The following is a 24,175-nucleotide window of genomic DNA, read 5'->3' as shown; positions in this document are numbered from 1 at the left end:
TTGCCCACTTTGCATAGAGAGCTTCCATCATGATCTCCACAAGGCTTGCGCGCATCGGTGCGCTGGTAAGTCGCTCCGAATTCTTTGTTCATCCAACCGAGAGAAGTTGCTGTTATTCAAGCAATGGATGTCGGTTAGTACGGACTCTAAGCAGTATGGGAAAGCTAACATGGTATTCTCGCAGGCCCCCAAGTCCCGTCTTGTAAGACGTCACCTCCCACCCCAGGATAGAGTACTGGGAGAATTTGAATTATGGTCAAAATTTTTTTTTACATTCTGGGAAAAACTAACATTTTTGTAGCTTCTCGGGACTAGGGGTATGGCCACCGTCAACCCTCTTGACCAGAAGGTCGAGATGTGCAATACCGAGAAGGTGAGTGGTGATTTCCGACCCTGCGCTCTTTTGGGTTGCCTCGGGCGAGAAAATGCCTGTGCACGGGACAAAGTCCGCTAACGATACTGTGTAGGGTAACTACATCAACTACAAGTACGCATTCGCCTTGATTTTTGGGCGCTCAAAAATTTTGCTCCCATATGTCAATTAACTCGCATTGACTAACATGATGTTCAATTGAATAGGAAGATGTCCGAGAACTTGGACATCGTTCGCGCTCGTCTGAGCCGCCCTCTCACATACGCCGAGAAGGTTCTGTACTCTCATCTTGACGATCCTCATGGCCAGGACATCGAGCGTGGCAAGTCCTACCTCAAGCTGCGCCCCGATCGTGTTGCTTGCCAGGATGCTACTGCCCAGATGGCCATTCTGCAGTTCATGTCCGCTGGCATGCCCGCCGTCGCTACCCCCACCACCGTCCACTGCGACCACTTGATTGAGGCCCAGCTTGGTGGCGAGAAGGATCTTGCTCGTGCCAACAAGATCAACAAGGAAGTTTACGACTTCCTTGCCAGTGCTACCGCCAAGTACAACATTGGTTTCTGGAAGCCTGGCTCTGGTATTATTCACCAGATTATCCTCGAGAACTACGCCTTCCCCGGTGGTCTTATGATCGGTACCGACTCTCACACCCCTAACGCTGGTGGTCTTGCTATTGCCGCCATCGGTGTTGGTGGTGCTGATGCTGTCGACGTCATGGCTGGTCTTCCTTGGGAACTGAAAGCCCCCAAGGTCATTGGTGTCAAGCTCACCGGTGAGCTGAGCGGATGGGCCACCCCTAAGGGTGAGTTGCACTTTTTTCGCCAGTGTCCAGCAGGGCGCATCCGCTAACTAGTTTTTAGATATTATCCTCAAGGTTGCTGGTTTGCTTACCGTCAAGGGTGGTACTGGTGCTATCATTGAATACCACGGACCCGGTGTTGACTCTCTTTCTTGCACTGGTATGGCCACCATCTGTAACATGGGTGCTGAGATTGGTGCCACCACCTCTCTCTTCCCCTTCAACGACCGCATGTACGAGTACCTGAAGGCTACCAAGCGTGAGCGCATTGGTGACTTTGCTCGCTCCTATGCCAAGGATCTCCGCGAGGATGAGGGTGCTGAGTACGATCAGCTTATCGAGATCAACCTTTCTGAGCTCGAGCCCCACATCAACGGTCCCTTCACTCCCGATCTTGCCACCCCCATCTCCAAGTTCAGGGACGCTGTCAAGGCCAATGGCTGGCCCGAGGAACTGAAGGTTGGTCTGATTGGTTCTTGCACCAACTCTTCCTACGAGGATATGTCCCGTGCGGCCTCCATTGCCCAGGATGCTCTTGACCACGGCCTGAAGGCCAAGTCCCTCTTTACCATCACCCCCGGTTCCGAACAGATTCGTGCCACCGTCTCTCGCGATGGTCAGCTCAAGACCCTGGAAGAATACGGTGGTGTTATCCTTGCCAACGCCTGCGGTCCCTGTATCGGACAGTGGGACCGCAAGGACGTGAAGAAGGGTACTGCTAACTCTATCATCTCTTCTTACAACCGTAACTTCACTGGTCGTAACGATGCCAACCCTGCTACCCATGCCTTCGTCGCTTCCCCCGATCTCGTCGTCGCCATGACCGTCGCAGGTACCCTCAACTTCAACCCTCTCACCGACACCCTCAAGGATAAGGACGGCAAGGAATTCAAGCTCAAGGCCCCTACTGGTGCTGGTCTTCCTTCCCTCGGCTATGACCCAGGCCGTGACACCTACCAGGCTCCTCCTGCTGACCGCAGCACTGTTGAAGTCGCTGTCTCCCCCTCTTCTGACCGTCTCCAGCTTCTTGCTGGATTCGACGCTTGGGATGGAAAGGATGCCACCAACATTCCTATCCTGATCAAGTGCAAGGGCAAGACTACCACCGATCACATTTCCATGGCTGGCCCATGGCTCAAGTACCGTGGACATCTTGACAACATCTCCAACAACATGCTGATCGGTGCTGTCAACGCCGAGAACGGTGAGGCCAACAAGGTCAAGAACGCCTTCACTGGTGCTTATGATGCTGTTCCCGCTACCGCCCGTGACTACAAGGCTCGCGGTATTAAGTGGGTCGTCATTGGTGACTGGAACTATGGTGAGGGTAGCTCTCGTGAGCATGCTGCTCTTGAGCCCCGCCACCTTGGTGGTCTTGCCATCATCACTCGCAGCTTTGCCCGTATTGTAAGTTCCACCTTGGCTTGCGTAACTGACTTCGTTCGCGCAAAACTAACCTTTGGATTCTTTTCTTAGCACGAAACCAACCTGAAGAAGCAGGGTATGCTTCCTCTGACCTTCTCCGACCCCGCCGACTACGACAAGATCAAGCCCGATGACACCGTTGACCTGCTCTGCACTGAGATTGCTGTCGATAAGCCCATGACTCTCCGTGTCCACCCCAAGGATGGCGCTTCCTTTGACGTCAAGCTCTCCCACACCTTCAACGAGTCCCAGATTGAGTGGTTCAAGGACGGCTCCGCCCTCAACACCATGGCTCGCAAGTCTGGCAAATAAACAGCATGTGACAGCATGTAGGGAGACATGGACCTTCACCCTCAGATAATGAAGGCTCATATGTAAATTATATTTTGTATGCTTCGAACAATCAGCAAGAAACATATTCGGTGGTCTGGACACCTTGGAACACCTGTCCAAGGGCTGTCTCCCTGGAGGTGGAAGCAGTCATGGGGTTGGTAGCAGCTGCTAATGGTCTTTCTATGATGGGGTGGGGTGGGAGTTCTGAGAAAATTTTACGAATCGCGTTTTGTTCACGTCTTTAAGGGTTGTTTTTTGCACCCCTTTGGGTGGACTATATGGATATAGCATTTGCTTTTTCTACACCATCCACTGTATGTTAGGGACTGGATGCATACCAATATTATTTCCTTCTGTTCACCCCGTTCCCCCGTCTTAACCCCCTATTCCAAGCACCTGCTGCTCTACATAGTACATGCAAGTGTATATGAGCGCTTTACGTGAATCCTTGATGCTCCTGTCCCCCAACTTGAAAAAATCCTCTGTACAAAATCACGATGACCGATGACCGATGACATAATATCGCGTGCTCACTGGTTTTGCCGAACTGGCCGAGGCCAATGGCAATCAATGTGCATCCGCCGCTGCCCCGCCCCGGAGGTAACCATTAGACTTTAGTTCGTTAGGTATCGGCAGGTTTTCAGCGTGAAAGAAGTCCAGATAGACCCGGGGAGAGAGGAGAAGATTTTATGGGGTCAAGTGTGACCTGTCACCCTCATAATGAATGAACGTTCGAACCTCTTTAGGTAGCTTGTCTTCATTCGTAATACTGTTGTTTGGTTTTCTCCACCTGCCCAGAATATCTATCCAGGTAAATCAAAATAGCATCCGACTTTGATAAAGTAGCTCGCTAACTATAAACATAAGCTTGCCAGCGGTGAGCCAATTTCCCAACTTTCCCGGCAACTCTTGTGCAGTTTCCCGAGAATTCTGGCGATTTCTCCAGCAGATTATTTTTTGGGGTTTTAAAACAGGTTCAGTTAGTTGACTTGGTTCCTGCGCTAACTCCAACCTTCTTTGTTTTTTTTTTTTTTTTTTCCCATAACGTGCAGTTTACTTGAAGGTTACTGAGACGGCTAAGGGTGGGCGAAAGAGAATGGCTCAGTTTGTTCCTTTGCCGGAGGTGGAGAGGCTTAGTGCTTCGGTGCTGCGCATACTTGGTGGGAATCCGGGGAAGGTAAGATGACATCTACCTAAGGACTGGGGGGGGTTGTGGGTTGTGAACTTCCGACGGCATGACTTCTCGTTAAGTTGCGACCTGGTGTGATTGATTGATTGTCTTACTGACTGACTATTATTTGCTTCGAAACAGTTTACTCTACAAGGTTTGTTCTAATCAAAATCCAACCCCCCCCCCCTGGTATCACTCACGGGTGTTGACTCTTACACTGTTCTATAGGAACAAACACTTACCTTGTCGGCCAAGGGCCTCAACGAATTCTCATCGACACCGGTGAAGGCAGACCGTTCTGGGCAACTCACCTGAAAAAAGTGCTGTCAGATGAAAATGCTACGGTGCATCAAGCTCTCCTAACACACTGGCACCATGATCATGTCAGCGGTATTCCAGATCTCCTCAGGCTTTGTCCCGATGTGACTATTTACAAGCACCAGCCAGGTGAGGGGCAAAACGATATCGAAGATGGACAGATTTTCCGTGTCGAGGGAGCAACCTTAAAAGCCTGCCATACACCTGGGCATACTGTTGACCACATGATGTTTTTGCTCGAAGAAGAAGATGCCATCTTCACTGGGGATAGTGAGTGACTCTCGCTCCGTGGATCATTTCCGAAGAGCTAATACGTGTCTGCAAGATGTCCTGGGCCACGGAACAGCAGTTTTTGAAGAACTGAACGTCTATCTCGACAGTTTACAACGGATGCAAACCCGGGTGTCCGGACGCGGATACCCAGGCCATGGCCAAGTGATTGAGAAAGCGACGACGAGGATTGTGGAATATATCAAACACAGGCAGCAGCGCGAGGACGAGATCATCCGAGTTCTTCGGTATGGCAAACTCGATGTAGGTGAGACCGAGCACTCCCCTGAACGACAGACGGGCTGGACCCCTCTTGAAATCGTGAAGGTAATATATCACAATGTCCCCGAGAACCTCCACCTTCCTGCCGCGAATGGCGTCATCCAGGTATTGGGCAAGCTTGAAGAGGAAAGGAGGGTGGTCCACGACGGGGATTTAGGGAGATGGGCATTGAACAGCGAGAAGTCTACCTTGTGATTCCGACATCATGCGAACCACCGGGCAAGAAGACTTGAGATTTGATGATGTTTCGTGCAGAACCATATCATTGTCCGAGCGCCAGACTCTATTACAACCTTTCGATACCCAACGTTGATACAGAGCATAGAACGAGCAAGGAGTAATCATTGGTTTCGGTCATCTTTCGAGACAGGGACTACAGGCGTGCATGTTCTTACAGTAGTTTCAATAAGAAATAAATGTCACTAGATGCCTGGACTCGGTCCAGAGCGGTTGTGAGACCCCGCGACTCGTATGATATCAGACTAACATTATTTGGAGTGAAGAATCAAGTACCTACTGGACAATCCGAAGCACCTGGCTTCCAGCCTGACTTCATCGGTATTGGACTAAATTTCTCCCGCCCTGAGCCGTCATCCTCTTCGTCATCACCTGCATTCCTTAGGCAAAAGGCGCCCGCTTTTTTTTCCCCCCCTCCTCCTCCAGTACAAAAAGAAAATTGATTTTGCAAAATCCAATTTCACATATGCATACCTAAAACTGATGAGTTCGTTAGTGAGGAGTGTGAGATATTGTGTGGCTTCTCTGGTTATCTTCTTACCCAAGCTTCTTGGGTCGATTGGTCCGCGCGCTGGACTCTAGTTAACGCCCCTCTTTGGCTCCCCTTTGACAGCTCCCCCGCCTACAGACAAAGAGAGAGTGTATGAAGGAGAGTGAAGGAGAACAAAGATCCAGAGAGTAAGTGACTTGTCAATCTATCTTCTCCCTGTTTATCTTCCATGTCTTGTACTGTGCCTTCTCATTTTCAATTAGAGGTTTACTAATTTTTTTTTCCGCATCAAGAAGCTTGCCTGACGACACTTCCCCCCCCCCCCCCCCCCCCTCCTCTTACCCTCGCTGAAAGGAGAACAAACAATCATCCCTGTGGACCCTTACTGCGCTCTTCTTGTCTTCAGGTGGGATCGGATCCCCTGTGATAATCTCGCCTCTTTGTCACTTTTATTGGTCCTTGCCAGCCCCGGATCCCTGATCCTTCTCGTTTCTTTGACGTATCTTGCATCTATACTGGACGCTTCCGCTCCCTCTCCAACATGCCCACCCTTGAGACCCCCACACAGAGTGAAGCCAGGCTTCTTCTTGTTTCAAACCGGCTACCAATTACCATCAAACGCTCCGAAGATGGCCGGTATGACTTTTCCATGTCCTCCGGCGGCTTGGTGAGCGGTCTGAGCGGTCTCACGAAATCCACTACCTTCCAATGGTACGGCTGGCCCGGTTTGGAGGTTCCAGAGGAAGAAATCCCCGTGGTCAAACAGCGCTTGAAGGACGAATATGGTGCCATTCCGGTTTTCATTGATAATGATCTTGCAGACCGCCACTATAATGGATTTTCCAGTCAGTCTACGGTATGGATTCTAGGATAGAGGTGTCCTGTACTGACAAATTCTTCGTGTTGACCAGATTCTATCCTTTGGCCACTCTTTCACTACCATCCTGGGGAAATCACTTTCGATGAATCCGCCTGGGAGGCTTACAAGGAAGCGAACCGTCTGTTCGCCAAGGCCGTTGCGAAGGAGGTCCAAGATGGAGACTTAATCTGGGTCCATGATTACCATTTGATGCTTCTTCCGGAGATGCTTCGAGAAGAAATTGGGGATACCAAGCAAAACGTCAAGATCGGATTCTTCCTCCACACCCCGTTCCCTAGCAGTGAGATCTACCGCATTCTTCCCGTAAGAAATGAGCTCTTGCTAGGTGTTCTCCATTGCGATCTCATTGGTTTCCATACCTACGACTACACAAGACACTTCTTGAGCGCTTGCTCACGGTTACTGTACTTGAACTCCTCTTTTTTCCCTGCGTCTTAAGGAGGCAGACACTAACTGCAATTACAGCGGGCTCCCAACAACTCCCAACGGGATAGAGTTTCAAGGCAAGATAATTGCCTGTGGCGCATTCCCCATCGGTATCGATCCGGAGAAGTTTCAAGAAGGACTGAAGAAGGAAAAGGTCCAAAAACGAATTGCAATGCTCGAACAAAAATTCCAAGGCGTGAAGCTCATGGTGGGTGTTGATCGATTGGATTATATCAAGGGTGTGCCCCAGAAATTGCACGCCCTCGAGGTATTCCTCAGTGACCATCCAGAATGGGTAGGAAAAGTGGTTCTCGTTCAGGTTGCTGTTCCCAGTCGACAAGATGTAGAGGAGTACCAAAACTTGAGGGCTGTTGTAAACGAACTTGTAGGCAGGATCAATGGTAAATTCGGTGAGTTTCCTTCCAAAATAATCATGATCCCCTCTTTATTAATTTGCTGGCAGGCACTGTCGAGTTCATGCCTATCCATTTCCTCCACAAGTCGGTCAACTTCGACGAGTTGATTGCTTTGTATGCCGTATCAGACGCCTGTATTGTATCCTCAACTCGAGATGGCATGAACCTCGTTGCGTACGAATACATAGCCACCCAACAGAAAAGACATGGAGTACTGGTTCTATCCGAATTTGCCGGCGCAGCTCAGAGTCTTAATGGAAGTATAATTATTAACCCGTGGAATACCGAGGAACTTGCCGGTGCCTATCAGGAAGCTGTTACTATGAGTGACGAGCAAAGGGCGCTGAACTTCTCCAAGCTCGACAAATATATCAACAAGTACACAAGGTGCGTCTACATTGTCATCCATTGAGTCAGGGGAGAGAAGTTAACATGTTATAGTGCTTTCTGGGGTCAGTCTTTTGTGTCTGAATTGACGAGGATTTCAGCCCAGTCAGCAGAGAAATTCCAAGCCAAAAAGGCTCTCACCAATAACTCTTTGCCAGATGGCGTAGGCAAGGAGAAAGGGGAACGATAACACCTGGTGGCCCCTGGTCATAAAATTTTTCTTCTTCTTATTTTTCTTTTCTTTTTCCTTTTCAGTCCTGATTGAGACTGTAAATGAAAAAATAAAAGCAAAACATGGCAACATGTGAACACTCTGGTTCAAAAGATTAGTATTAGCACAGGACACGGCGAAAGTGGATTTGATCTGTTATACCTGCATTGCATTCTTTTACCCTATTTATACATACTTTACGTCGCGCTCAGTCTCTCGATGTGGGTGGAAGGGGTTAGAGTCTTGTACATGGAGGAGAGACTATATATGCCGGTCCCTCTGAGGGTTAAACACGTTTTATGTACTTAATGAACAACAACGAGATATTTCTGAAAAAGGGCTTGGTTTTTTTTCCAGCATAATTATAGTCGTTTTCGTTTTAATTTTGGTCTCTAAATAGGCATATCGTCGTTGGGCTGTTAGTAGTAGGTATGCCAAATCGGGTTGGGATTGCAAACAATGCAAACAGACCCGTCAAGAAATTCCTCGATATTCAACTTGCGCAAGAATCGGCATCGAACTGATCAAACTTTCATTGAAGGCAATTGCAGCAGCAAACAGGGGTGATAGTCCTTTTACTTCCATTATAAATTTTGGGGAGTCCATTCGTTACCTATTTTGACGACAATTTCTCCAGATCTTCGGATTTTGCAGCCTTTCGCCTCTGCAAAATCTCCGTCAAGCCTCCTCAAATCTCGATCAAGTGCGTTACAGGGTAAGAACCGTCTTGGTTGATTTATCGACCATTTTCGGAGTCAACATTTATTCATACATACGGCTTGGGGGAAATGTCTCCAACCCATATTTTCCGGGCGATGCAGCCCCTCCGGTCCTCCATCATCCGAAGAACCACGACAACCTCCTCTACAGCAGAACTGGCGTCTCTCTATTCCACTCGACCAGCTTTCATTCCCCGCCGATCCCTATCCTCTACCCCTTCTCCAGCCTCAGAGCTTCAAGAGCAGCAGCAGCAGCCGCAGCCGCAGCCGCAGCAACAACAAACCACCCTCCCATCCACCACTACCGCCACCACCCTCCCCTCTCTCCGCAACTACCCCTACAGCCTGAAAACCGGCACCGTCGTTTCCGTCGGCCACATGGACCGCACCGTCCGCGTCGACCACCGCCACACCATGTGGGACAGCTATCTACGCAAGAGCTACCCCAAGATCACAACCTACCTGGTCTCGGATCCGCAGAACTCGCTGCGCGAGGGTGACGTGATTGAGTTCTCGTCTGGGTTCCCGAAGAGCCGTCGCGTGCGTCATGTCGTAGAGCGGATCATTGCGCCATTTGGAGAATCCATTGAGGGTCGTCCGGCGGTTTTGTCCCGGGAGGAGAGGGATGCGCTACGTGCACAGAAGCGGGCGGCCAAGGCTACCAGGAGGGAAGAGAGGAGAGGGGAGGAGGAGGAGGAGGTGCAAATGCAGGGACAGGGACAGATCCATGGACATGAACATGTCGGGCGTATTCGGAGGTTGGTTTTGGAGCGGACTACCTCTACTCAGGCATAGATGATGCAATGGGGGGTTGTAGTTTAGGCAAGGTGGTTGGGGGAGGAGATGTGTATTATATTGTTATATTAGATAGTTCATAAGGTATTTCATACTATGGGTATGTTTTGCTGGGAATAGATTGTTATAAAAGCTACCTGCGGGCTTTCCACATTACTAGGAAAAGGTACCCTACAGGTAGGTACCTTTATATATATATATATATGCTACACAACCTTTACCATATCAATACTCAATCAACAGACACGAATTCGGTTTTTCATACAACCCTAGATTATACTAGACTCATGGGATGTACAGGTATGCAATATCCTATAATATCTTGAATGGGGGCTGGTCTAGTCAAATCAATACTCTATGGCTACACTACTTCTACAGATACCACAAACACAACCTCCTTTATTATCTAGAGCCTAGCCTATATCATAGAATCCCTAAAGGATATTGCTACCCAAGGTATGAGTGAGTTATGTCACTGGCGGGGTCAAGTACCTGCGGAAGAATAAAGAACGATAACTTGATTCTCCAGGGTACACAAGTCCTCTGCAGAACTCCTCTTTTATAATTCAATCAAATTTATTTAGACAAAGTGCAAACAAATAATAAGAGTTAATTCTTATTGTGGTTCATATATAGATTGACAGTAGCAGGAACTTTTGTCTCTTTCTGTCTCTCACCTCTTTTTTTTTTTTTTTTTTTTTTTTCCAGAGTAAACCCGCCGCCAAGCCCAAACTTTTTAGGTCGCAAAGTCACCCCAGCAGCAACACCGACGTTGATTGTTTACTCTCTCCCTCCCTCTCTCCATCTCCCCCTCTCTCCGCCCCATCGATCGATCTATCTAGCCAACTTTCTATCGGCTCATTATTTGGCAAACCCGCCCTAACTATTATCATCATCTATTACACATCATCCTCTCTCCAGTGATCACCGTTCGCAATTCTCTGTGGTGCATGGTGTGGTGTAAGTGTGTTGTTTGTCTCCCAACATCCCGTTCACACTCCGCCTCTGTGCACAAGATCTGCAATCGTCTGCAAGACCAAGGTGTGTTGACCCCATAATGACATTCCCGCCGGTTCCTCGTTGGACAAAGGATTCTGTCCCCAGGGTTCGCTCTCAAGCACGATACCTAGTCTGCACTTTCTTCACATGCCCTCCAGGTTTGGCTTATGACCTGACCCGACCTGACCGCATCCGGCTCTCCCTTAACATCGCTAATTCCCTTGATCCCTTCTAGGACATAATAAACCGTTATCATGGCCGAGGGAGAGGACGATTTCTCTTCCTTGCCGTTACCCGAACGCTTCGCACACAAGGTCAGCTTGTTTGTTTACTACCCTCCGTTTCTCCGGTCGTATCGATAATGTCGAGCCCAAATACTGATATGCTATTTCTGTGGATTAGAACTGGAAAGTTCGAAAAGGGGGATACGAAGATGCTAAGGTACAAATCGAAAAATCACCAGACGAGTCGGATCCAGTATTCGCCCCGTTTCTCCAAGATCCTGGCTTGTGGAAAGGCGCGGTCACAGATTCCAACGTTGCAGCCCAACAAGATGGTCTAGCGGCTTACTGTGCATTCCTTAAATTTGGTGGAGTGGCGGCCTGTGTTAGGTATTTCTTCCTGGACTTCTCTCTGTCGATAATTTCGATACTTTGTTTTTATTGTACCGGGGAGGGGGGTTGGCTAACCTGCCATGAAGAACTCGAGGATCTACAGTTGCCGGTATTGTCGAGAAAGGCCTACCGTCTACCAGGCCCGCTGCGAAAGCTAGTGCGCTCGAGGCACTGCTCCTGTGCGTGGAACTTGATAAGGCCGACCCAGTGATCGAAGAAATAATTCCTTTGCTCTCACACAAAGTTCCCAAGGTTATTGCCGCTACACTAGCTGGATTGACCGCTCTGTATCACAATTTCGGCTGTAAGATCGTCGACCCCAAACCAGTATTGAAGGCCTTGCCAAAGGTTTTCGGTCATGCCGATAAGAACGTCCGTGCGGAGGCACAGAACCTCACTGTGGAACTTTATAGATGGCTGAAAGAAGCCATTAAGCCCCTCTTTTGGGGTGAATTGAAGCCAGTCCAACAGCAAGATCTCGAGAAGCTTTTTGAGACAGTAAAACAAGAACCAGCCCCGAAGCAAGAAAGACTTACACGCGCCCAACAAGATGCCATGGCTACAGCAAGTGCTGTGGCAGAGAGCGGTGAAATGGATGGAGGAGAGGAGTATGCTGAAGAAGAAGCCGGGGAAGTCGACGTCTTTGATCTTGCGGAACCCGTCGATGTATTTCCTAAGATTCCTAAAGACTTCCATGATCAACTGGCGTCGTCAAAATGGAAGGATAGGAAGGAGGGTCTTGATGCTCTATATACGGCCTTGAATGTTCCGAAAATCAAGGACGGCCCGTTTGACGAAATTTCTAGGGTGCTGGCCAAGTGCATGAAAGATGCTAACATCTCAGTTGTGACCGTGGCGGCGAATTGTATTGAGCTTTTAGCCAAAGGTCTTCGCAGTGGATTTGGCAAGTATCGTTCTACCGTCATGTCCCCGATTATGGAACGCTTGAAGGAGAAGAAACAAAGTGTCGCAGACGCTTTGGGCCAGGCTTTGGACGCGGTTTTTATTGCGACTAGCTTGACAGACTGCTTAGAAGAAACTTTTGAATTTTTGAAACACAAAAACCCACAGGTAAAGCAGGAAACTGTCAAGTTTTTGATTCGTTGTCTTCGAACTACCAGAGAAGTCCCGTCGAAAACAGAAGTCAAGTCGATTGCTGATGCAGCTACCAAACTTCTCACAGAGTCTAGCGAGGTAAATCGTGCAGGAGGCGCAGAAATCCTTGGTACTTTGATGAAGATCATGGGCGAGCGAGCAATGAACCCCTTCCTAGATGGCCTGGATGATATCCGAAAGACAAAGATTAAGGAATATTTTGAAACAGCGGAGGTGAAAGCAAAGGATAGGCCAAAGCCTATTGTTGGCCCACCCAAGGTCGCATCTGCGGCTGGGAAGAAGGTTGTTGGGGGCAGGAAGCCAGCATTAGGATTGAAGAAAGCTCCAGCAGCAGCACCACCTCCAGCCGAAGAGCCAGCTCCTTCCCCGCCGAAGCCATCCGCGAAATCTATGCCGTCCAAACTGGGCGGTCTAGGAAAGCCAGGCGGTCTTCCGGCACCAGGCTCAGGGCTGAAGCTCCAGAAAAAGCTCGGCGGACCGGGGGGGCTGGCATCTCCCCAGAGACGGGTTATTTCACCGCCGTCCGAAGAACAGCCACAACATGCCCCTGTATCAAAGTTTGGACTTGGACGAGGCCTTGCAGGCCGCCCCATCGCCAAGCCAGCCAGTGAACCACCAGCACCAGCGCCTGCCCCTGCCCCTGCTCTCAGCGGCATCTCAGCTATTGAAAGGGCAGAATTGGACGAACTTAGAGCCGAAAAAGAGCGATTTATCCGAATGATCGAGGACTTGAAGTCCGACAGATCCAGGCTTAACTCACAAGTGACAGAGCTTCAAAACCAGAATGCACAACTCATTGAAGACCATACAAGAGATGTCCTAAGCATTAAGGCCAAAGAGACCCAGCTGGTCAGAGCTCGGAGTGACGCAGAGTCAGCAGAGCAAACAGTTCAGAAGCAACAGCGCGAGATCGACCGTCTCAAGCGTGAACTCACTAGAGCTCTCCGCTCTGGTGCAATGAGCCCACCCAATGCTATCACCGATCAATTTAATATGCCGATTCCCGAGGCCGCATCTATCTACCAAGATCCCGGCAGCAATGGCCATGGCGCTATTTCGCGAAGTGGGCTTCATTTGGGATCCCGGTTCGAGAGCACACGGCCCCGTAGCTATGCTTCGGCAAGCCCTAGCGAAGAGAAAGAGAACAATGGACTCGAATCCCCAGGACTGGGTGGCAGAGAGGGAGGACTGGGCCGTCGGAAGTTCAGCCCAACATTTGGGACTGCCTATTCTGGGTTGGGCAGCCCAACACGGTCCTCGATCATAGGATCCGGTAGTGCCTCTGGAGAAGACCAGCCCGCAAGAAGTACCGAGCCAGCGGAGAATTGGAAGAGAGCAGCTGAAGTGACCAGCCAGTTAAAGGCACGAATCGAACAGATGAAGGTATGCCACCTTTTACTCGTATTTTTCGAGCACCCTCGTCCTTGGGACAAAAATAGCTAATTTCAAACTCCTACAATAGGCTAGACAAGGACTTACACGACCACCCGCACAGCGCTAATGATTGAATGAACGACGTTTTTCCTTTCCTCCTCTTACCTCCGCTCCTCCTTACAAAACGACATAACTTGTGTTGTTTGTTTATTTTGTCTCATCCTTTTTTCTATCATGAACTTGTACGGTTCAACGACGAGGGTTCCTTAGCTTCGGCGGGCTGGTTAGCTCTTTCGCTTCCCTTATCTCTTTCTTATACTCTTTTTGTCAAGCTGTATTAATGGCCGGTCATCCTTCATCCCTTTTTTATGCTGGTTTTGTCTCATTTCGTTTTCTTTCATCTCATCCGCTTAGGCTGGAGAGCAATCAAAATAAACTGCGTGGTTTTGCAAGGCGGGTGGGTAATTATCATCTGGTTTGCATATGTTTGGGTTTTGTGCTTTGTGCTTTCTACTTCTGCTTTATATTTTCATAGCCCCTCTGGGAGCTTTGAGTGCTGATTGCTTCGTTTGACTTGACTTGACTTGATTTGATGTATGGAAGTTCCTGTACGATACCCAATCATCCCATCCATTTACCCATCTATCGACCTATCGATCTAATTTGTTCGTTTAGTCTATCATGTAAGAGGGATTACTAGTTAGTCATGTACTTGCACTTGTGCTCGCATAGTAGGCAAAGTCCAAGGAACGAGTTGGATTTTATTTTAGGTTTCTTTCACTTGGAATTTTTTTTTTTTTTTTCACAAATAGATAGACAGGTTGTGGGAAGAATGTAAGACACAGATTCTACATAGGGAGGGATATTACAAGATCCTACGAGGTACAGCGCATAAAAAAAAAGAAAAAAAAAAAAGTACAACACGCAGACGTCTCATGAATGCTTAAGAGGGATCAAATTTTACAAAACGGGGTCGGAGGGGGTAACAGGGTATGATGATGTCTGAAATGCATTCATGGGTATCTGCGACGTGTACATAAAGAGTAAAATAGAGAGTAAAGTAGAGTGAAAAGCCAGGTAAGGTAGACCATCAAGATGGAATGGGATTCAGGATCGGGTGCCAAAAAAAAAAAAGCTGTTTTGGTTTTTTCTTGTTCCACCCACCACTAAGCTAAGAAGAACGATGAGCCTTATAACACCTTTCTCCATATACTTGAATGGAAAACAAAAGAGGTATATTGGATTCAATTCAATTAATCCCGACTTTTATATTATCGAAATGCCTTTTTTTTTTTTTTTTTTTTTTTGGAGCCCCAAGTCATCATTGTCGTTTAGGAAGGAGAACCCGTCATCGTGTGTAGTAAGCGAAAAACAAAGGATAAGCTTAGACACGGATGGCAGCCTCAGCAGCCTTGCGCTTCTTCTCCTGGCGGGCGACGGCCTTGGGACCCATGATACCACCACCCCAGTGGCGGCGGGACTCCTCGTGCTTGTCGCTGTAACCCTCCTTGACGGCAGAGAGGAGCTTGGCGAACTCGGCCTTGTCCTCAGCGCGGACCTCGGTGAGAGCGAGGACAGCAGCGGTCTAAGAAATTAGCAATGTGAAACGACCAAAAGATAGATGGGAATAGAAGATGGACTGACCTTCTTGTGGACGACGGTACCGAGACGAGCCTTGCCCTTGACAATGGCATAGGGGACACCCATCTTGCGGCAGAGAGCGGGAAGGAAAACAACCAGCTCAATGGGGTCAACGTCGTGGGCGATCAGGACGAGAGAAGCCTTCTTGTTCTCAACAAGGCCAACAACGTGGTTGAGACCGTACTTGACGTTGTAGGGCTTCTTGCTGACGTCCTCCTTCTTCTTACCCTCGGCAACAGCGGTAGCCTCGGCGAGGAGACGCTCCTTCTTCTCGGCCTTGGTCTCAGGGCGGTACTTGTTGAGGAACTTGAAGGTCTGGGCAGCGGTGTTGCGGTCCAGAGTGCTCTGGAACTGAGCGATGGAAGGAGGAACCTTGAGGCGGAGGTTCAGGACCTTCTTCTGGCGCTGCAGACGGACATACTCGGGCCACTTAACGAAGCGGCTCAGGTTGCGCTTGGGCTGGATGTCCTGGCCAATACCGAAGTTGCGGGGACGTCTCTCGATGAGAGGGTTCTAGCACAAGTTAGCATACTGCATTGATCAGAATATTTGAGAAGATCTAAAAAAAAAAAAAAAACCGTACCTTGGGGCCCTTCTTGCCAGCACCAGCCTTGCCCTGGGGGTAAGGGAGGGGAGCGGCCTTCTTTCCGGACTTGGGAGGCTATCATTGAGAAAAGAAGATCAGCGTCTTATCCACCTAATGCTGCATCTTCCTTGAACTCTAGAGAGAACACAAGCCTGTCCTAAGACGAGACTTGTGACTCCAGCCAAATCATCACTGATGCTCGCATCCCGAAGGAATTGTGCGATCAATGGAAAAAAAAAAAAATTGTTGCTCCGAAAAACTTCACGAGCGATGAAGTAGAGACCAATTATCTCACGACATGTCGCAGAGGAGATCGAGAGCTCTTTTACAATAAAAGAGACATCAAACTGGACGTTATGTGCTTACCATTTTGTCGACTGTTATCCGCGGCGTGCTGGTTGACGTGGTTGACAAAGGGAGAGAGAAGAAGAAGATTGCGAAGTTCCAATTGTGCAAGAAAAAAGACGCCGTTGCTTCGGTGGATCTCGCTAGCACGGAAAAACTCTCACGCCGACCCAATTTTCGAATAATCACGTGCAATCAGGGCTTGCCCTAAACCTCCCGATTTGGACAGTATACTTTGAACATGCAATACACCTAGATCAAAGCTTCATGGAGTTCCAGTAGCCCTCCGGCCCCTCCCTACATTCAGGAATGTAAAAGAAATGAATGGATAGGTTGATACGCCTATAATTTCCCTAACTCCACATGGTCCCATAACGCCCATATTCTAAATCTAACCATCCCGGATTTCAACATACACGGTCAGGAAACCAAGACCTTTGCTCATATATTAAAAACAAATACCTGACCCTGGGATACACCCATTCCTAAAATCTACTTCTTCGGATAAACCGTTGTAGAGGAAGGCATCATCGCCAAGCAGCCAAACCCGACAACCCGCCCCTCCCTACCCCAGAACTCGCCGCCTGCATCGCCTTCTTCTTCCCCGAATTTCCCTCCTGACTCTGCACGCCCGCAACAATCTTATCGATGTTCGTCTCAACCACGACCCCACCCACAATCATCTCGCTCAAAACTGCATGCATGGTCTCGTACCCGAAGATAAGGTCTAGTTCGCAGACGTTCTCGAAGATCCGGTCCAACGCTTCGACGAACACCTGGATGAGGTCGATCAGCGCCAACGGGGACTCTGTGGCTGTTGAGATCATGATGAAGGAGAGCGTGGCGTATGTGCGGTAGGTGATTTGTGTTGGGGCGTCGGAGGGGCCGGTGCTGGTGTTCGAGCTGGCGCCGCGGGCGAGGATAGGCGGGAGAGGGAGGAAGTTGCAAGCGGTAGACGGGCGTTGCGCGACCAGTTCGTAGATCTGTGCGATGAGGGATTGTTTTGTTTGTGTGTCCTAAGGATACGCATGTTAAGTTTAATTGCAAGATGGAGAGGGGAAAAGGGCTTATGGTGGTTGACTGACTATTTGGGTGTAGAACTTGGTGAGACGCGGTTGTCCATTATTATTGAAAACGAGGACGGCGTTGATCATTGTGGTGAGATCTGAGTCGTAGGGGTTGTGTAAACCAATAGACTGAATATATTAGTTGAAGGGGGGATTGGTATCGTTTCAGAAGAAGTAGTAACGGACAAGTGAGTGAGGTCAAAGTTATCGACCTTCATCCTGAATGCTGCGTTTCTTTCTTATCGCGGGGATCTCGGTAAACATGCCAAATTTCGATAATCTCGGCAAAGCTCCTTATCCTGGCCGGCAGTCCGGAGAAGCTCTGGCGGCGGCGCAAGAAATCATGATCCTGAAATTCAACCAGCATGTCTTCAACGAGCAACAATCCCTATTCCGAATGAAAATGAAGCGCTCACCGTACATCTGCCGCTTTTGCTCAGACTACAAACCACCATTTCATTTTCTCAGCCGAAAACTGAGTACCAAGACCGCACCTCCAGCTCCCAATGCCAATGCTACTTCCAATCCTCACCCTCCAAATCCTAATAAAATCCCACTCCAGGACCTAACGCCCTCGCGCCTCTCCTCCTACTGGGACACACAAGCGCCAGATACATCGCAACTGGCCTACGCAGACAAATTCTTTCTTCCCTCGCGCCACTCCCCCATAAAACTATGGTCTGCCAGCAAATTCCGCACCACGCCTCTTTCCTCAGTCGAGCCCGAAGTCGCGTTCCTGGGCCGCTCGAACGTGGGGAAAAGCTCGCTGCTGAACGCCATAATGGGGGAAGAGATATGCTGGACTTCGTCTAAACCGGGTCGAACGAGGGAAATGAATGCCTTTGGGATTGGAGGTACAAAGGGCGGCGAGTCGAAGATTGTTCTGCTTGATATGCCGGGGTACGGGAAGGCGAGTCGAGCGGAGTGGGGGGTGGAGATTATGAAGTATCTCCAAGGGAGAAAGCAGTGAGTACACACTTTCAATCTGTGATGAGAGGGGTTGGGGGCTCGACTAATCCATCTGGCTTGGGATGCTTAGACTTCGACGTGCCTTTGTCTTGATCGACAGTCATCACGGCATCAAGAAAAAAGACGAGGATATCCTCATGTTATTCCGGAGATACGCCATTCCGCACCAAATAATTCTCTCCAAGGTGGATAAGGTTCTAGTGAAGAACAGAAGCCAGATGAAGAGCGGCGCATCTGTCGCAGGGGCCGCAGCGTTGCAGAGGATGCTGGAGGGTCTAAGACCTATTATCCAACCCGACGGCCGCACTGAAGGTCCCGGGGCCCTAGGAGAGATCTTGACATGCAGTTCAGAAACATCGATCGGCCAAGGTCAGTTCTTGGGTATTAGTGCTATTCGCTGGGCGATAATTTCTGCGGCTGGATTCGACGGGAACGTTGAGGCGAAAACCAACGCTATCTCTGATTCATGCGTGTCGAATACTTCGGGGGCTGCATCCTGATATCTGCCGAACCCTTTGATACAATTATCACCTCACTCCTGGGGGTTACTCTCCAAAGCTATTTATTAATACGGGCTGCTGCGACTCGCAATTTCTGATGGGAACTCGAGACCGCTACTGCTGGCTGGTCTGGGAACCTTGGGGTTTGCAGACATCGATCGAACCTGAGGTACTAGAAAAGGCCATCGGATCCGTACCGAATGAGGCGTTTTAAGAGTTCTCGGGCCTCAGATAAGATCCACTAGGCTTCTATGATCATCTCTTCGAAAGAAAAACGAATTCTATCCATGCAAGGACGCTTTGGGCTGATTGTACTACAAAGAAACAAGCTCTGCGCCTATAGAGGATGGCCCAGGGTACTTTGATAAACAAATGCATTGTACTCGTATTTCTTCTATAACGCATGAATATCAGAACTTAACAGGACAAGTCCAAGCCATGAGGTGACAAAATGTCGAACTGCCCCTTTTCGGGCACCAAATATTGAAAATATGCTCTAAAACAACAGGGGGAGGATATAAAGCATGGCATGAGAGTGCATAGGGGTAGGATGGAATAGATACTAAAAACAAGGGTGATGATATAATGATGATATATGATTGTTTTGAATGCCAGTACGCCTGTCCGTCATGAACCGCATGTTGAGTAATGCTGGTTGGTAATCGTGCTATGCAACGCCATGTAATGAGAAACATTTCCGTGAGAATGGGTATCGTAAATAGTGCATGACTTGAGTGTGTTAAAAGGGAGGGGGTTGAATAGAGAAAAAAAAAAAAAAAAAAAAAAGGGGTGCCGCCGCCGGTTGTATCATGCGGTGAACAGAGAAGGAGGGTCCTTGATGGGAATGGCCCTACCAGCGGGCGCAGCATAGAAACCGCGTTCTAGCTTTGGGGAGGCGCAATCACCCATCAGAGAGGTCGTAGTCTTCATCAGTGTCGCTGACCTCCTGGCCCCATCGGTTGACGACGATGCGCCTACCAAGTTGATCATTTGGAACCCCATCGCGGGAAGCCCCAAAGTCAAGGACCTAGTCATGATTAGCTCGAAACAGACCCTTCGATCAAGGGATTGGGACTTACCTCAATATAAGTTAGGCCATCACGCTGCACTGCAGCTACACATCTGCGGTCATTAAATTTAACTTGCCACACGCCACCAAGGTTTGTTAAAAGATCCCGGACGCATTCCCCTGTTCGCACATCCCACATTTTGAGGGTTCGATCGGAACCTGAAATCACTTTCTGGCCGTCGTGCTGGAAACAAGTGATGGCACCTGTGTGGGCGCTTAGCGTACTCTTACATTGGCCGCTTTCCGGATCCCATATCCTCAGGGTAGAGTCCGCGGCTGCAGAGACCAGACGATCACACTTCAGGTCCAGCAAACCCACAAGGGATGTATGACCTTCTAGGTTGTATAAAATAGACCCTGTCTCTAGGGACCACACCTTGACCATATTATCCATGGATCCACTGATACAGCGGTTTCTTTTGTGGTCCAGAACCACGCTGTAAACCTTCAGAGAATGGCCTGAAAGTCGGTGCAAAGTTTCTCCTGTAGAGATCTTCCAAACCCGGACAGTACAATCATAGCTCCCACTTACTAGGGTGTCGCCATGAGCCGCAATCGCACGAACGGAGTGTTGATGGCCGGTGAGGACACGGACAAAGTAAGGGCAATCCGCATCGTCGACATGCGGTGAGCTCTGATAGTAGCCGGGATCGCCCGGTTTGGGGAGTTTCCATACACGCAGGTTGGAATCCCTCGATCCGGTGATAATTAATGGCTCTTTGGGCATCATTTCAGGGGTACCATCCGGCCTTTTCCCTACTTCGGCGGGGAGAACGATTTGCAAGCAACGTACTGTGGAGGTATGACCATGGAAAACCTGGGTACATCTGGCTCTTTCAATATCCCAGACGCGAACGGACCTATCTGTAGACCCAGATACCAGAGTATTGCCGTAGTATTCGAGAGCCCAAACCCCGCCTTCATGACCTTCGAGTGTTGCCCTCAAAACTCCGGTTTTGGTATCATATACATTAATGTTCGTGTCGTCGCTGCCAGTCAAAATTTTGTCAGTATCAAACTGAAGGCAAGTGACTACATGACGATCATGAGCACGGAACGCAATATGTCTTGGCTTGACTCCAGGTTTCATCCAGCCTTTGTGAATTGAGTGGTGTCGTTGGTATAGGGATTTATAGAGATGGAGGCCTCGCAAGGATGATAAGCCGATGTCCGGGTAGGGAACGGCTGCGGCTGCAGCGCTGGCAGCTGCATACGGCCCTTCTGCCGCCGAGGCTTCTTTCTTCCAGTCTGAAGAGTCTGACTGATCGGTTCCGCTAGATGAAATCTTCCGCTTGGAGAACTTTCTACTAGAGACTCGAGTGCAAGCTTTCCTCTTTGGGCGGCGATTTACAGAAGAAGACCGCTCGCTAGGTCCGGCTAGGGGTGACAAAGCGGGAGCAGAAGAGGATTCTGGATCGGGTTTAATTAAAGCAGACATGCTTATATCCTTCTCGTAGTCAGCATTTCCGTTTGGAAATTGCCATCCCCAGCCTTCTCTGATTGCGCGCGCCAACTCCCCTTCTGGGAGGACATATCCATCTCTATCAAAGAGCTCTTTCCAAGATTTTTCGTCGGAATTGATGATATGTCTCCATTTCTTCGACACTTGTGCCGCCCGACACATGGTCTGAGCGTCAAAATATTTGACAATATTGAGGCTCAGTTCAAGTGGTAGAAGCGTTAGGAAATCGCATTTGAGGGCTGGATTAACCACGTCTGCAACAAAATGTAGTGTCGGCTTCGGACAGCGTCTGAGGAGATGGTAAATTAAATATGTCTTCAATTCCTCAGGCACCGAGTCGAAGAAGTCCAAAACATTTGGTATATCCATCAAGGTCGACGCCTTTGGGATTCTCGAAGGCACAGGGAAGCCGTCGGATTCGGGAGCTATAATGACAGGCACGCGGGACTTCAAAGCCCCTCTGGGCAAGGAGTCTGTGAATTGGGCATCATTCTGCTCGAAACTCGAGTCTGTTTCATTTTCCGGGTCTTCAGCTGATTCGAAAGAAGAATCGGCGTGCAAAGCATTCATAGCGGCAACGGGGGACAAACTAGGGCTGGGCAAACACATATCCTGAGCAACGACATTATCAACCAGAGTAAGTTGCGAGGCTGAGTCTGTAGTCTGAGGTTGGGAAACATCATCTGCAGCATATTCAGTGTCCTGGCTTGCGCTGAAGGTCAAGTCATGTTGCTTTGGTTCAGGTTGCGCTTCATGAGTCATCGGCTTGGGGGCAACAATCTCTGCGGCCTGCCTGCTTCTCTCAGAGACAATAGCTTTGATGCGAGATGGTTCTTTCCTTGGATGCATGGCAGGCAAGCTCCCTTGAGAGTCAAGTTCTGAAGACAAGGGGGATCGCAGAAGAGGCTCCCTTCGCGGGAAATTCGCACTTTGAATTCTCCTCCTGGATGCTATACTTTCTCCGGAGCTAAAGCTACTACTTTCGGTCTCGGGGGTTGCTAAACCAGCCACTCTGGGGTAAGAAGGGGTAGAGCCATTGGACCGAAAGGACCGGATTGAAGGTTCCGACAGGACTCGAGAGGACTGGACCTTCAAGTTTCCTTGGTGAGTATCGGGGATGGACATCGGTCGGCGTTTAGAACTCGTTGGTAGGATAGAGGGTTGGCTTGATACTCGCGAGCCTACGAAGCGCCGGGGGAAATGACTGTCGTCGGAGGTAAATGAAGCTACCGATCGAACCAAGCCTTTAGACGACTTTAGTGCATCGTTTTTCTCGGTTAACTAACAGTCTCAGGTTAGCATCGGGATATTGGTTGCTAGTTGGGAGGAAAGGGATGCATAGTGTCTCGTACCTCATCAAGAGCTCCTGCAGTATCTTCAGGCTCATTAAACACAGCCGATTTCCCTCCCAGATCAAACTTGATATTTCTCAATGCAGATGGTGTTGGAGATGCAGCTAGCGGGTATAGTTTTGGGTCAAGTTCTCGGATTGCTTGGGGCGGTTTGATAAACAACGGGGGGAAAGTGGTCGTAGTGGTTGTGGTCGTAGTTACCACAGTGGTCCGAGTAGCAGGAGCGAAGGAAAATTGGCCAAGAGAGGCAGAAGTGGTCCCGTGAATGAACTCGTTATTATTGTTTTCATGATCGTCCATGTTGCTTTCTTCGTCCCGTTCCTGGGATGATAAGAGGTAGGTTGCAAGTAGACGCGTCGTGATGGGCGCTTCCGCTTCAGTACGCCTCGTCGTGTCTAGTTGTATGGGATATACCAGATAGAACCGGTGATCATTCTTAGAATTAATAGATGTAGAAACTGATGTTGTCGAAGCGGACGGCAGGCGTTTCCTCGAGAAAACGAGCTGGGGTAAATGGTGGGCTGTCAGCACGCTACACGCCTGCTAGGAGCATCTATCTGACTGCCCAAAGTATTCGAGAACGGTCGCCTTATTAGAGCACGGTCATAACGGTTCGTCGTGTGTTGTTGAAGAATAACGGGGAGGAAGATTTGAGGAAAAGAGGTAAATAAGAAACAGGATGGGACCCTGTGGCGTGCTCGGAGAAGAAGGTGTTGGGCGGAGGACAATTCGAGGGAGCTGATGGAGGAGGTGGTTGGTTGTGCCTCCCTCTTCACACTCACTCACTCAGTCTCAGCACCGTCGCACCGTCACTTGGGCGACTAGCCTAATTTGGGGCTTTCCCGAATCTCCGCAAAAAAAAAAAAAAAAAAAAAAAAAAAAGAAAAACACAACCGAGTGATAACAAAGAGAGATTAAATTCAACTCGATAAAGGGAGGGGAAAAAAAAAACAGAGATATTTGGGCTTTTATTGAAAATTATTTTGAAAAGAAGCAGAGGGGACAAGAGACTACAACTAAGTGGAGGGAGGGGGGGTTTTGGCCTGCTTCACCATGCGCAAGGGAAACAAAAAAAGGGTCGAAAAGATGAAGAGGCAAGGTGGGCTCAGAATTTGCCGTCGTGCATTCCCAGGCCTGCTTACAAGAATAATCCCAGTTCGGTAGTTTATACAGAGTATTAGGTACTATTATTATTTGGAGATGGGCAATCTTGAAGAAGTGAGGAAAGAGGAGTTGGATTAGATCAATGTGATACGTCACCTCCTCCTGCATTCTTCTCGTGTACATTTTCAGTGATAAATCAATCCACAATCTCCTGAATATTTTAACCCTACTAGACTTGTTATCTTTTATTATTTTTTGAGTCGGGAATCAGAATTCAGAAATCCCCAGCCCACCATTATTCCATCGAATCACGTGTCATGGTGGGGCACTACATACTCCGTAAACGCCAGCACCAGCACCACCGAGTCGTACTCTATAGGGTCTGCAATTCTCTGTAGACTCTAGAGTATAGAAATAGCCATGTAAATACACAAAGAGACAT

At 49.0% G+C, this 24,175-nt stretch overlaps 8 protein-coding genes across 8 annotated transcripts; 6 read left to right on the top strand and 2 right to left on the bottom strand.

Moving 5' to 3' along the window:
* Positions 1-29: 29 nt before the first annotated feature.
* acoA (aconitate hydratase ACO1) lies at positions 30-2,912 on the top strand (the record flags this gene model as incomplete). The annotated part of the gene is made up of 6 exons (XM_040898597.1): positions 30-65; positions 302-373; positions 468-487; positions 580-1,178; positions 1,237-2,582; positions 2,652-2,912. The coding sequence occupies 6 exons, from the start codon at positions 30-32 to the stop codon at positions 2,910-2,912; spliced, it is 2,334 nt and encodes a 777-aa protein (XP_040749508.1).
* Positions 2,913-3,938: 1,026 nt separating this feature from the next.
* Positions 3,939-5,481, top strand: P175DRAFT_0525896 (putative metallo-beta-lactamase domain protein). The gene is made up of 4 exons (XM_040899437.1): positions 3,939-4,110; positions 4,246-4,258; positions 4,333-4,692; positions 4,748-5,481. The coding sequence occupies exons 1-4, from the start codon at positions 4,030-4,032 to the stop codon at positions 5,167-5,169; spliced, it is 876 nt and encodes a 291-aa protein (XP_040749507.1). The 5' UTR covers positions 3,939-4,029; the 3' UTR covers positions 5,170-5,481.
* A 533-nt stretch (positions 5,482-6,014) lies between these two features.
* Positions 6,015-8,344, top strand: P175DRAFT_0504004 (glycosyltransferase family 20 protein). Its single transcript, XM_040897748.1, has 5 exons — positions 6,015-6,546; positions 6,613-6,985; positions 7,047-7,417; positions 7,471-7,810; positions 7,865-8,344. Exons 1-5 carry the CDS (start codon positions 6,243-6,245, stop codon positions 7,998-8,000), a joined length of 1,524 nt encoding a protein of 507 aa, XP_040749506.1. The 5' UTR covers positions 6,015-6,242; the 3' UTR covers positions 8,001-8,344.
* A 246-nt stretch (positions 8,345-8,590) lies between these two features.
* Positions 8,591-9,689, top strand: P175DRAFT_0504003 (uS17 family ribosomal protein). The gene has a single exon (XM_040897747.1). It carries the CDS (start codon positions 8,810-8,812, stop codon positions 9,533-9,535), a length of 726 nt encoding a protein of 241 aa, XP_040749505.1. The 5' UTR covers positions 8,591-8,809; the 3' UTR covers positions 9,536-9,689.
* Positions 9,690-10,788: 1,099 nt separating this feature from the next.
* On the top strand, positions 10,789-13,765 carry P175DRAFT_0444421 (putative spindle pole body component; the record flags this gene model as incomplete). The annotated part of the gene is made up of 4 exons (XM_040894232.1): positions 10,789-10,848; positions 10,937-11,145; positions 11,235-13,647; positions 13,727-13,765. 4 exons carry the CDS (start codon positions 10,789-10,791, stop codon positions 13,763-13,765), a joined length of 2,721 nt encoding a protein of 906 aa, XP_040749504.1.
* A 1,180-nt stretch (positions 13,766-14,945) lies between these two features.
* Positions 14,946-17,468, bottom strand: P175DRAFT_0518521 (60S ribosomal protein eL8). The gene is made up of 5 exons (XM_040899061.1): positions 17,296-17,468; positions 16,840-17,226; positions 15,863-15,940; positions 15,283-15,792; positions 14,946-15,223 (listed from the first exon to the last, which is right to left on the bottom strand). The coding sequence occupies exons 1-5, from the start codon at positions 17,362-17,364 to the stop codon at positions 15,023-15,025; spliced, it is 1,245 nt and encodes a 414-aa protein (XP_040749503.1). The 5' UTR covers positions 17,365-17,468; the 3' UTR covers positions 14,946-15,022.
* Positions 17,469-17,680: 212 nt separating this feature from the next.
* Positions 17,681-18,746, top strand: P175DRAFT_0444141 (translation initiation/elongation factor MRX8; the record flags this gene model as incomplete). The annotated part of the gene is made up of 2 exons (XM_040894217.1): positions 17,681-18,243; positions 18,317-18,746. The coding sequence occupies 2 exons, from the start codon at positions 17,681-17,683 to the stop codon at positions 18,744-18,746; spliced, it is 993 nt and encodes a 330-aa protein (XP_040749502.1).
* A 901-nt stretch (positions 18,747-19,647) lies between these two features.
* P175DRAFT_0443985 (F-box/WD repeat-containing protein) lies at positions 19,648-22,929 on the bottom strand (the record flags this gene model as incomplete). Its single annotated transcript, XM_040894207.1, has 3 exons — positions 19,648-19,773; positions 19,826-22,558; positions 22,630-22,929. 3 exons carry the CDS (start codon positions 22,927-22,929, stop codon positions 19,648-19,650), a joined length of 3,159 nt encoding a protein of 1,052 aa, XP_040749501.1.
* Between the last annotated feature and the right edge of the window lie 1,246 nt (positions 22,930-24,175).

This window comes from Aspergillus ochraceoroseus (assembly GCF_002846915.1).
Source record: "Aspergillus ochraceoroseus IBT 24754 chromosome Unknown P175scaffold_8, whole genome shotgun sequence".
Lineage (NCBI taxonomy): Eukaryota > Fungi > Ascomycota > Eurotiomycetes > Eurotiales > Aspergillaceae > Aspergillus > Aspergillus ochraceoroseus.
The sequence above is the reverse complement of the archived record's forward strand: the minus strand, read 5'-3'. Positions and strand labels throughout refer to the sequence as shown.

Excerpts from the sequence above, each read along its gene's own strand:
- P175DRAFT_0525896 (XM_040899437.1), top strand. The coding sequence starts at position 4,030 with ATGGCTCAGTTTGTTCCTTTGCCGGAGGTGGAGAGGCTTAGTGCTTCG. Across the intron at positions 4,693-4,747 it reads TGCCATCTTCACTGGGGATA|ATGTCCTGGGCCACGGAACA; the intron begins GTGAGTGACTCT and ends CGTGTCTGCAAG.
- P175DRAFT_0504004 (XM_040897748.1), top strand. The coding sequence starts at position 6,243 with ATGCCCACCCTTGAGACCCCCACACAGAGTGAAGCCAGGCTTCTTCTT. Across the intron at positions 6,547-6,612 it reads CCACTATAATGGATTTTCCA|ATTCTATCCTTTGGCCACTC; the intron begins GTCAGTCTACGG and ends CGTGTTGACCAG. Across the intron at positions 6,986-7,046 it reads AGCGCTTGCTCACGGTTACT|CGGGCTCCCAACAACTCCCA; the intron begins GTACTTGAACTC and ends CTGCAATTACAG.
- P175DRAFT_0504003 (XM_040897747.1), top strand. The coding sequence starts at position 8,810 with ATGTCTCCAACCCATATTTTCCGGGCGATGCAGCCCCTCCGGTCCTCC.
- P175DRAFT_0518521 (XM_040899061.1), bottom strand. The coding sequence starts at position 17,364 with ATGATCAACGCCGTCCTCGTTTTCAATAATAATGGACAACCGCGTCTC. Across the intron at positions 15,793-15,862 it reads CTGGCAAGAAGGGCCCCAAG|AACCCTCTCATCGAGAGACG; the intron begins GTACGGTTTTTT and ends AACTTGTGCTAG. Across the intron at positions 15,224-15,282 it reads GTACCGTCGTCCACAAGAAG|ACCGCTGCTGTCCTCGCTCT; the intron begins GTCAGTCCATCT and ends CTAATTTCTTAG.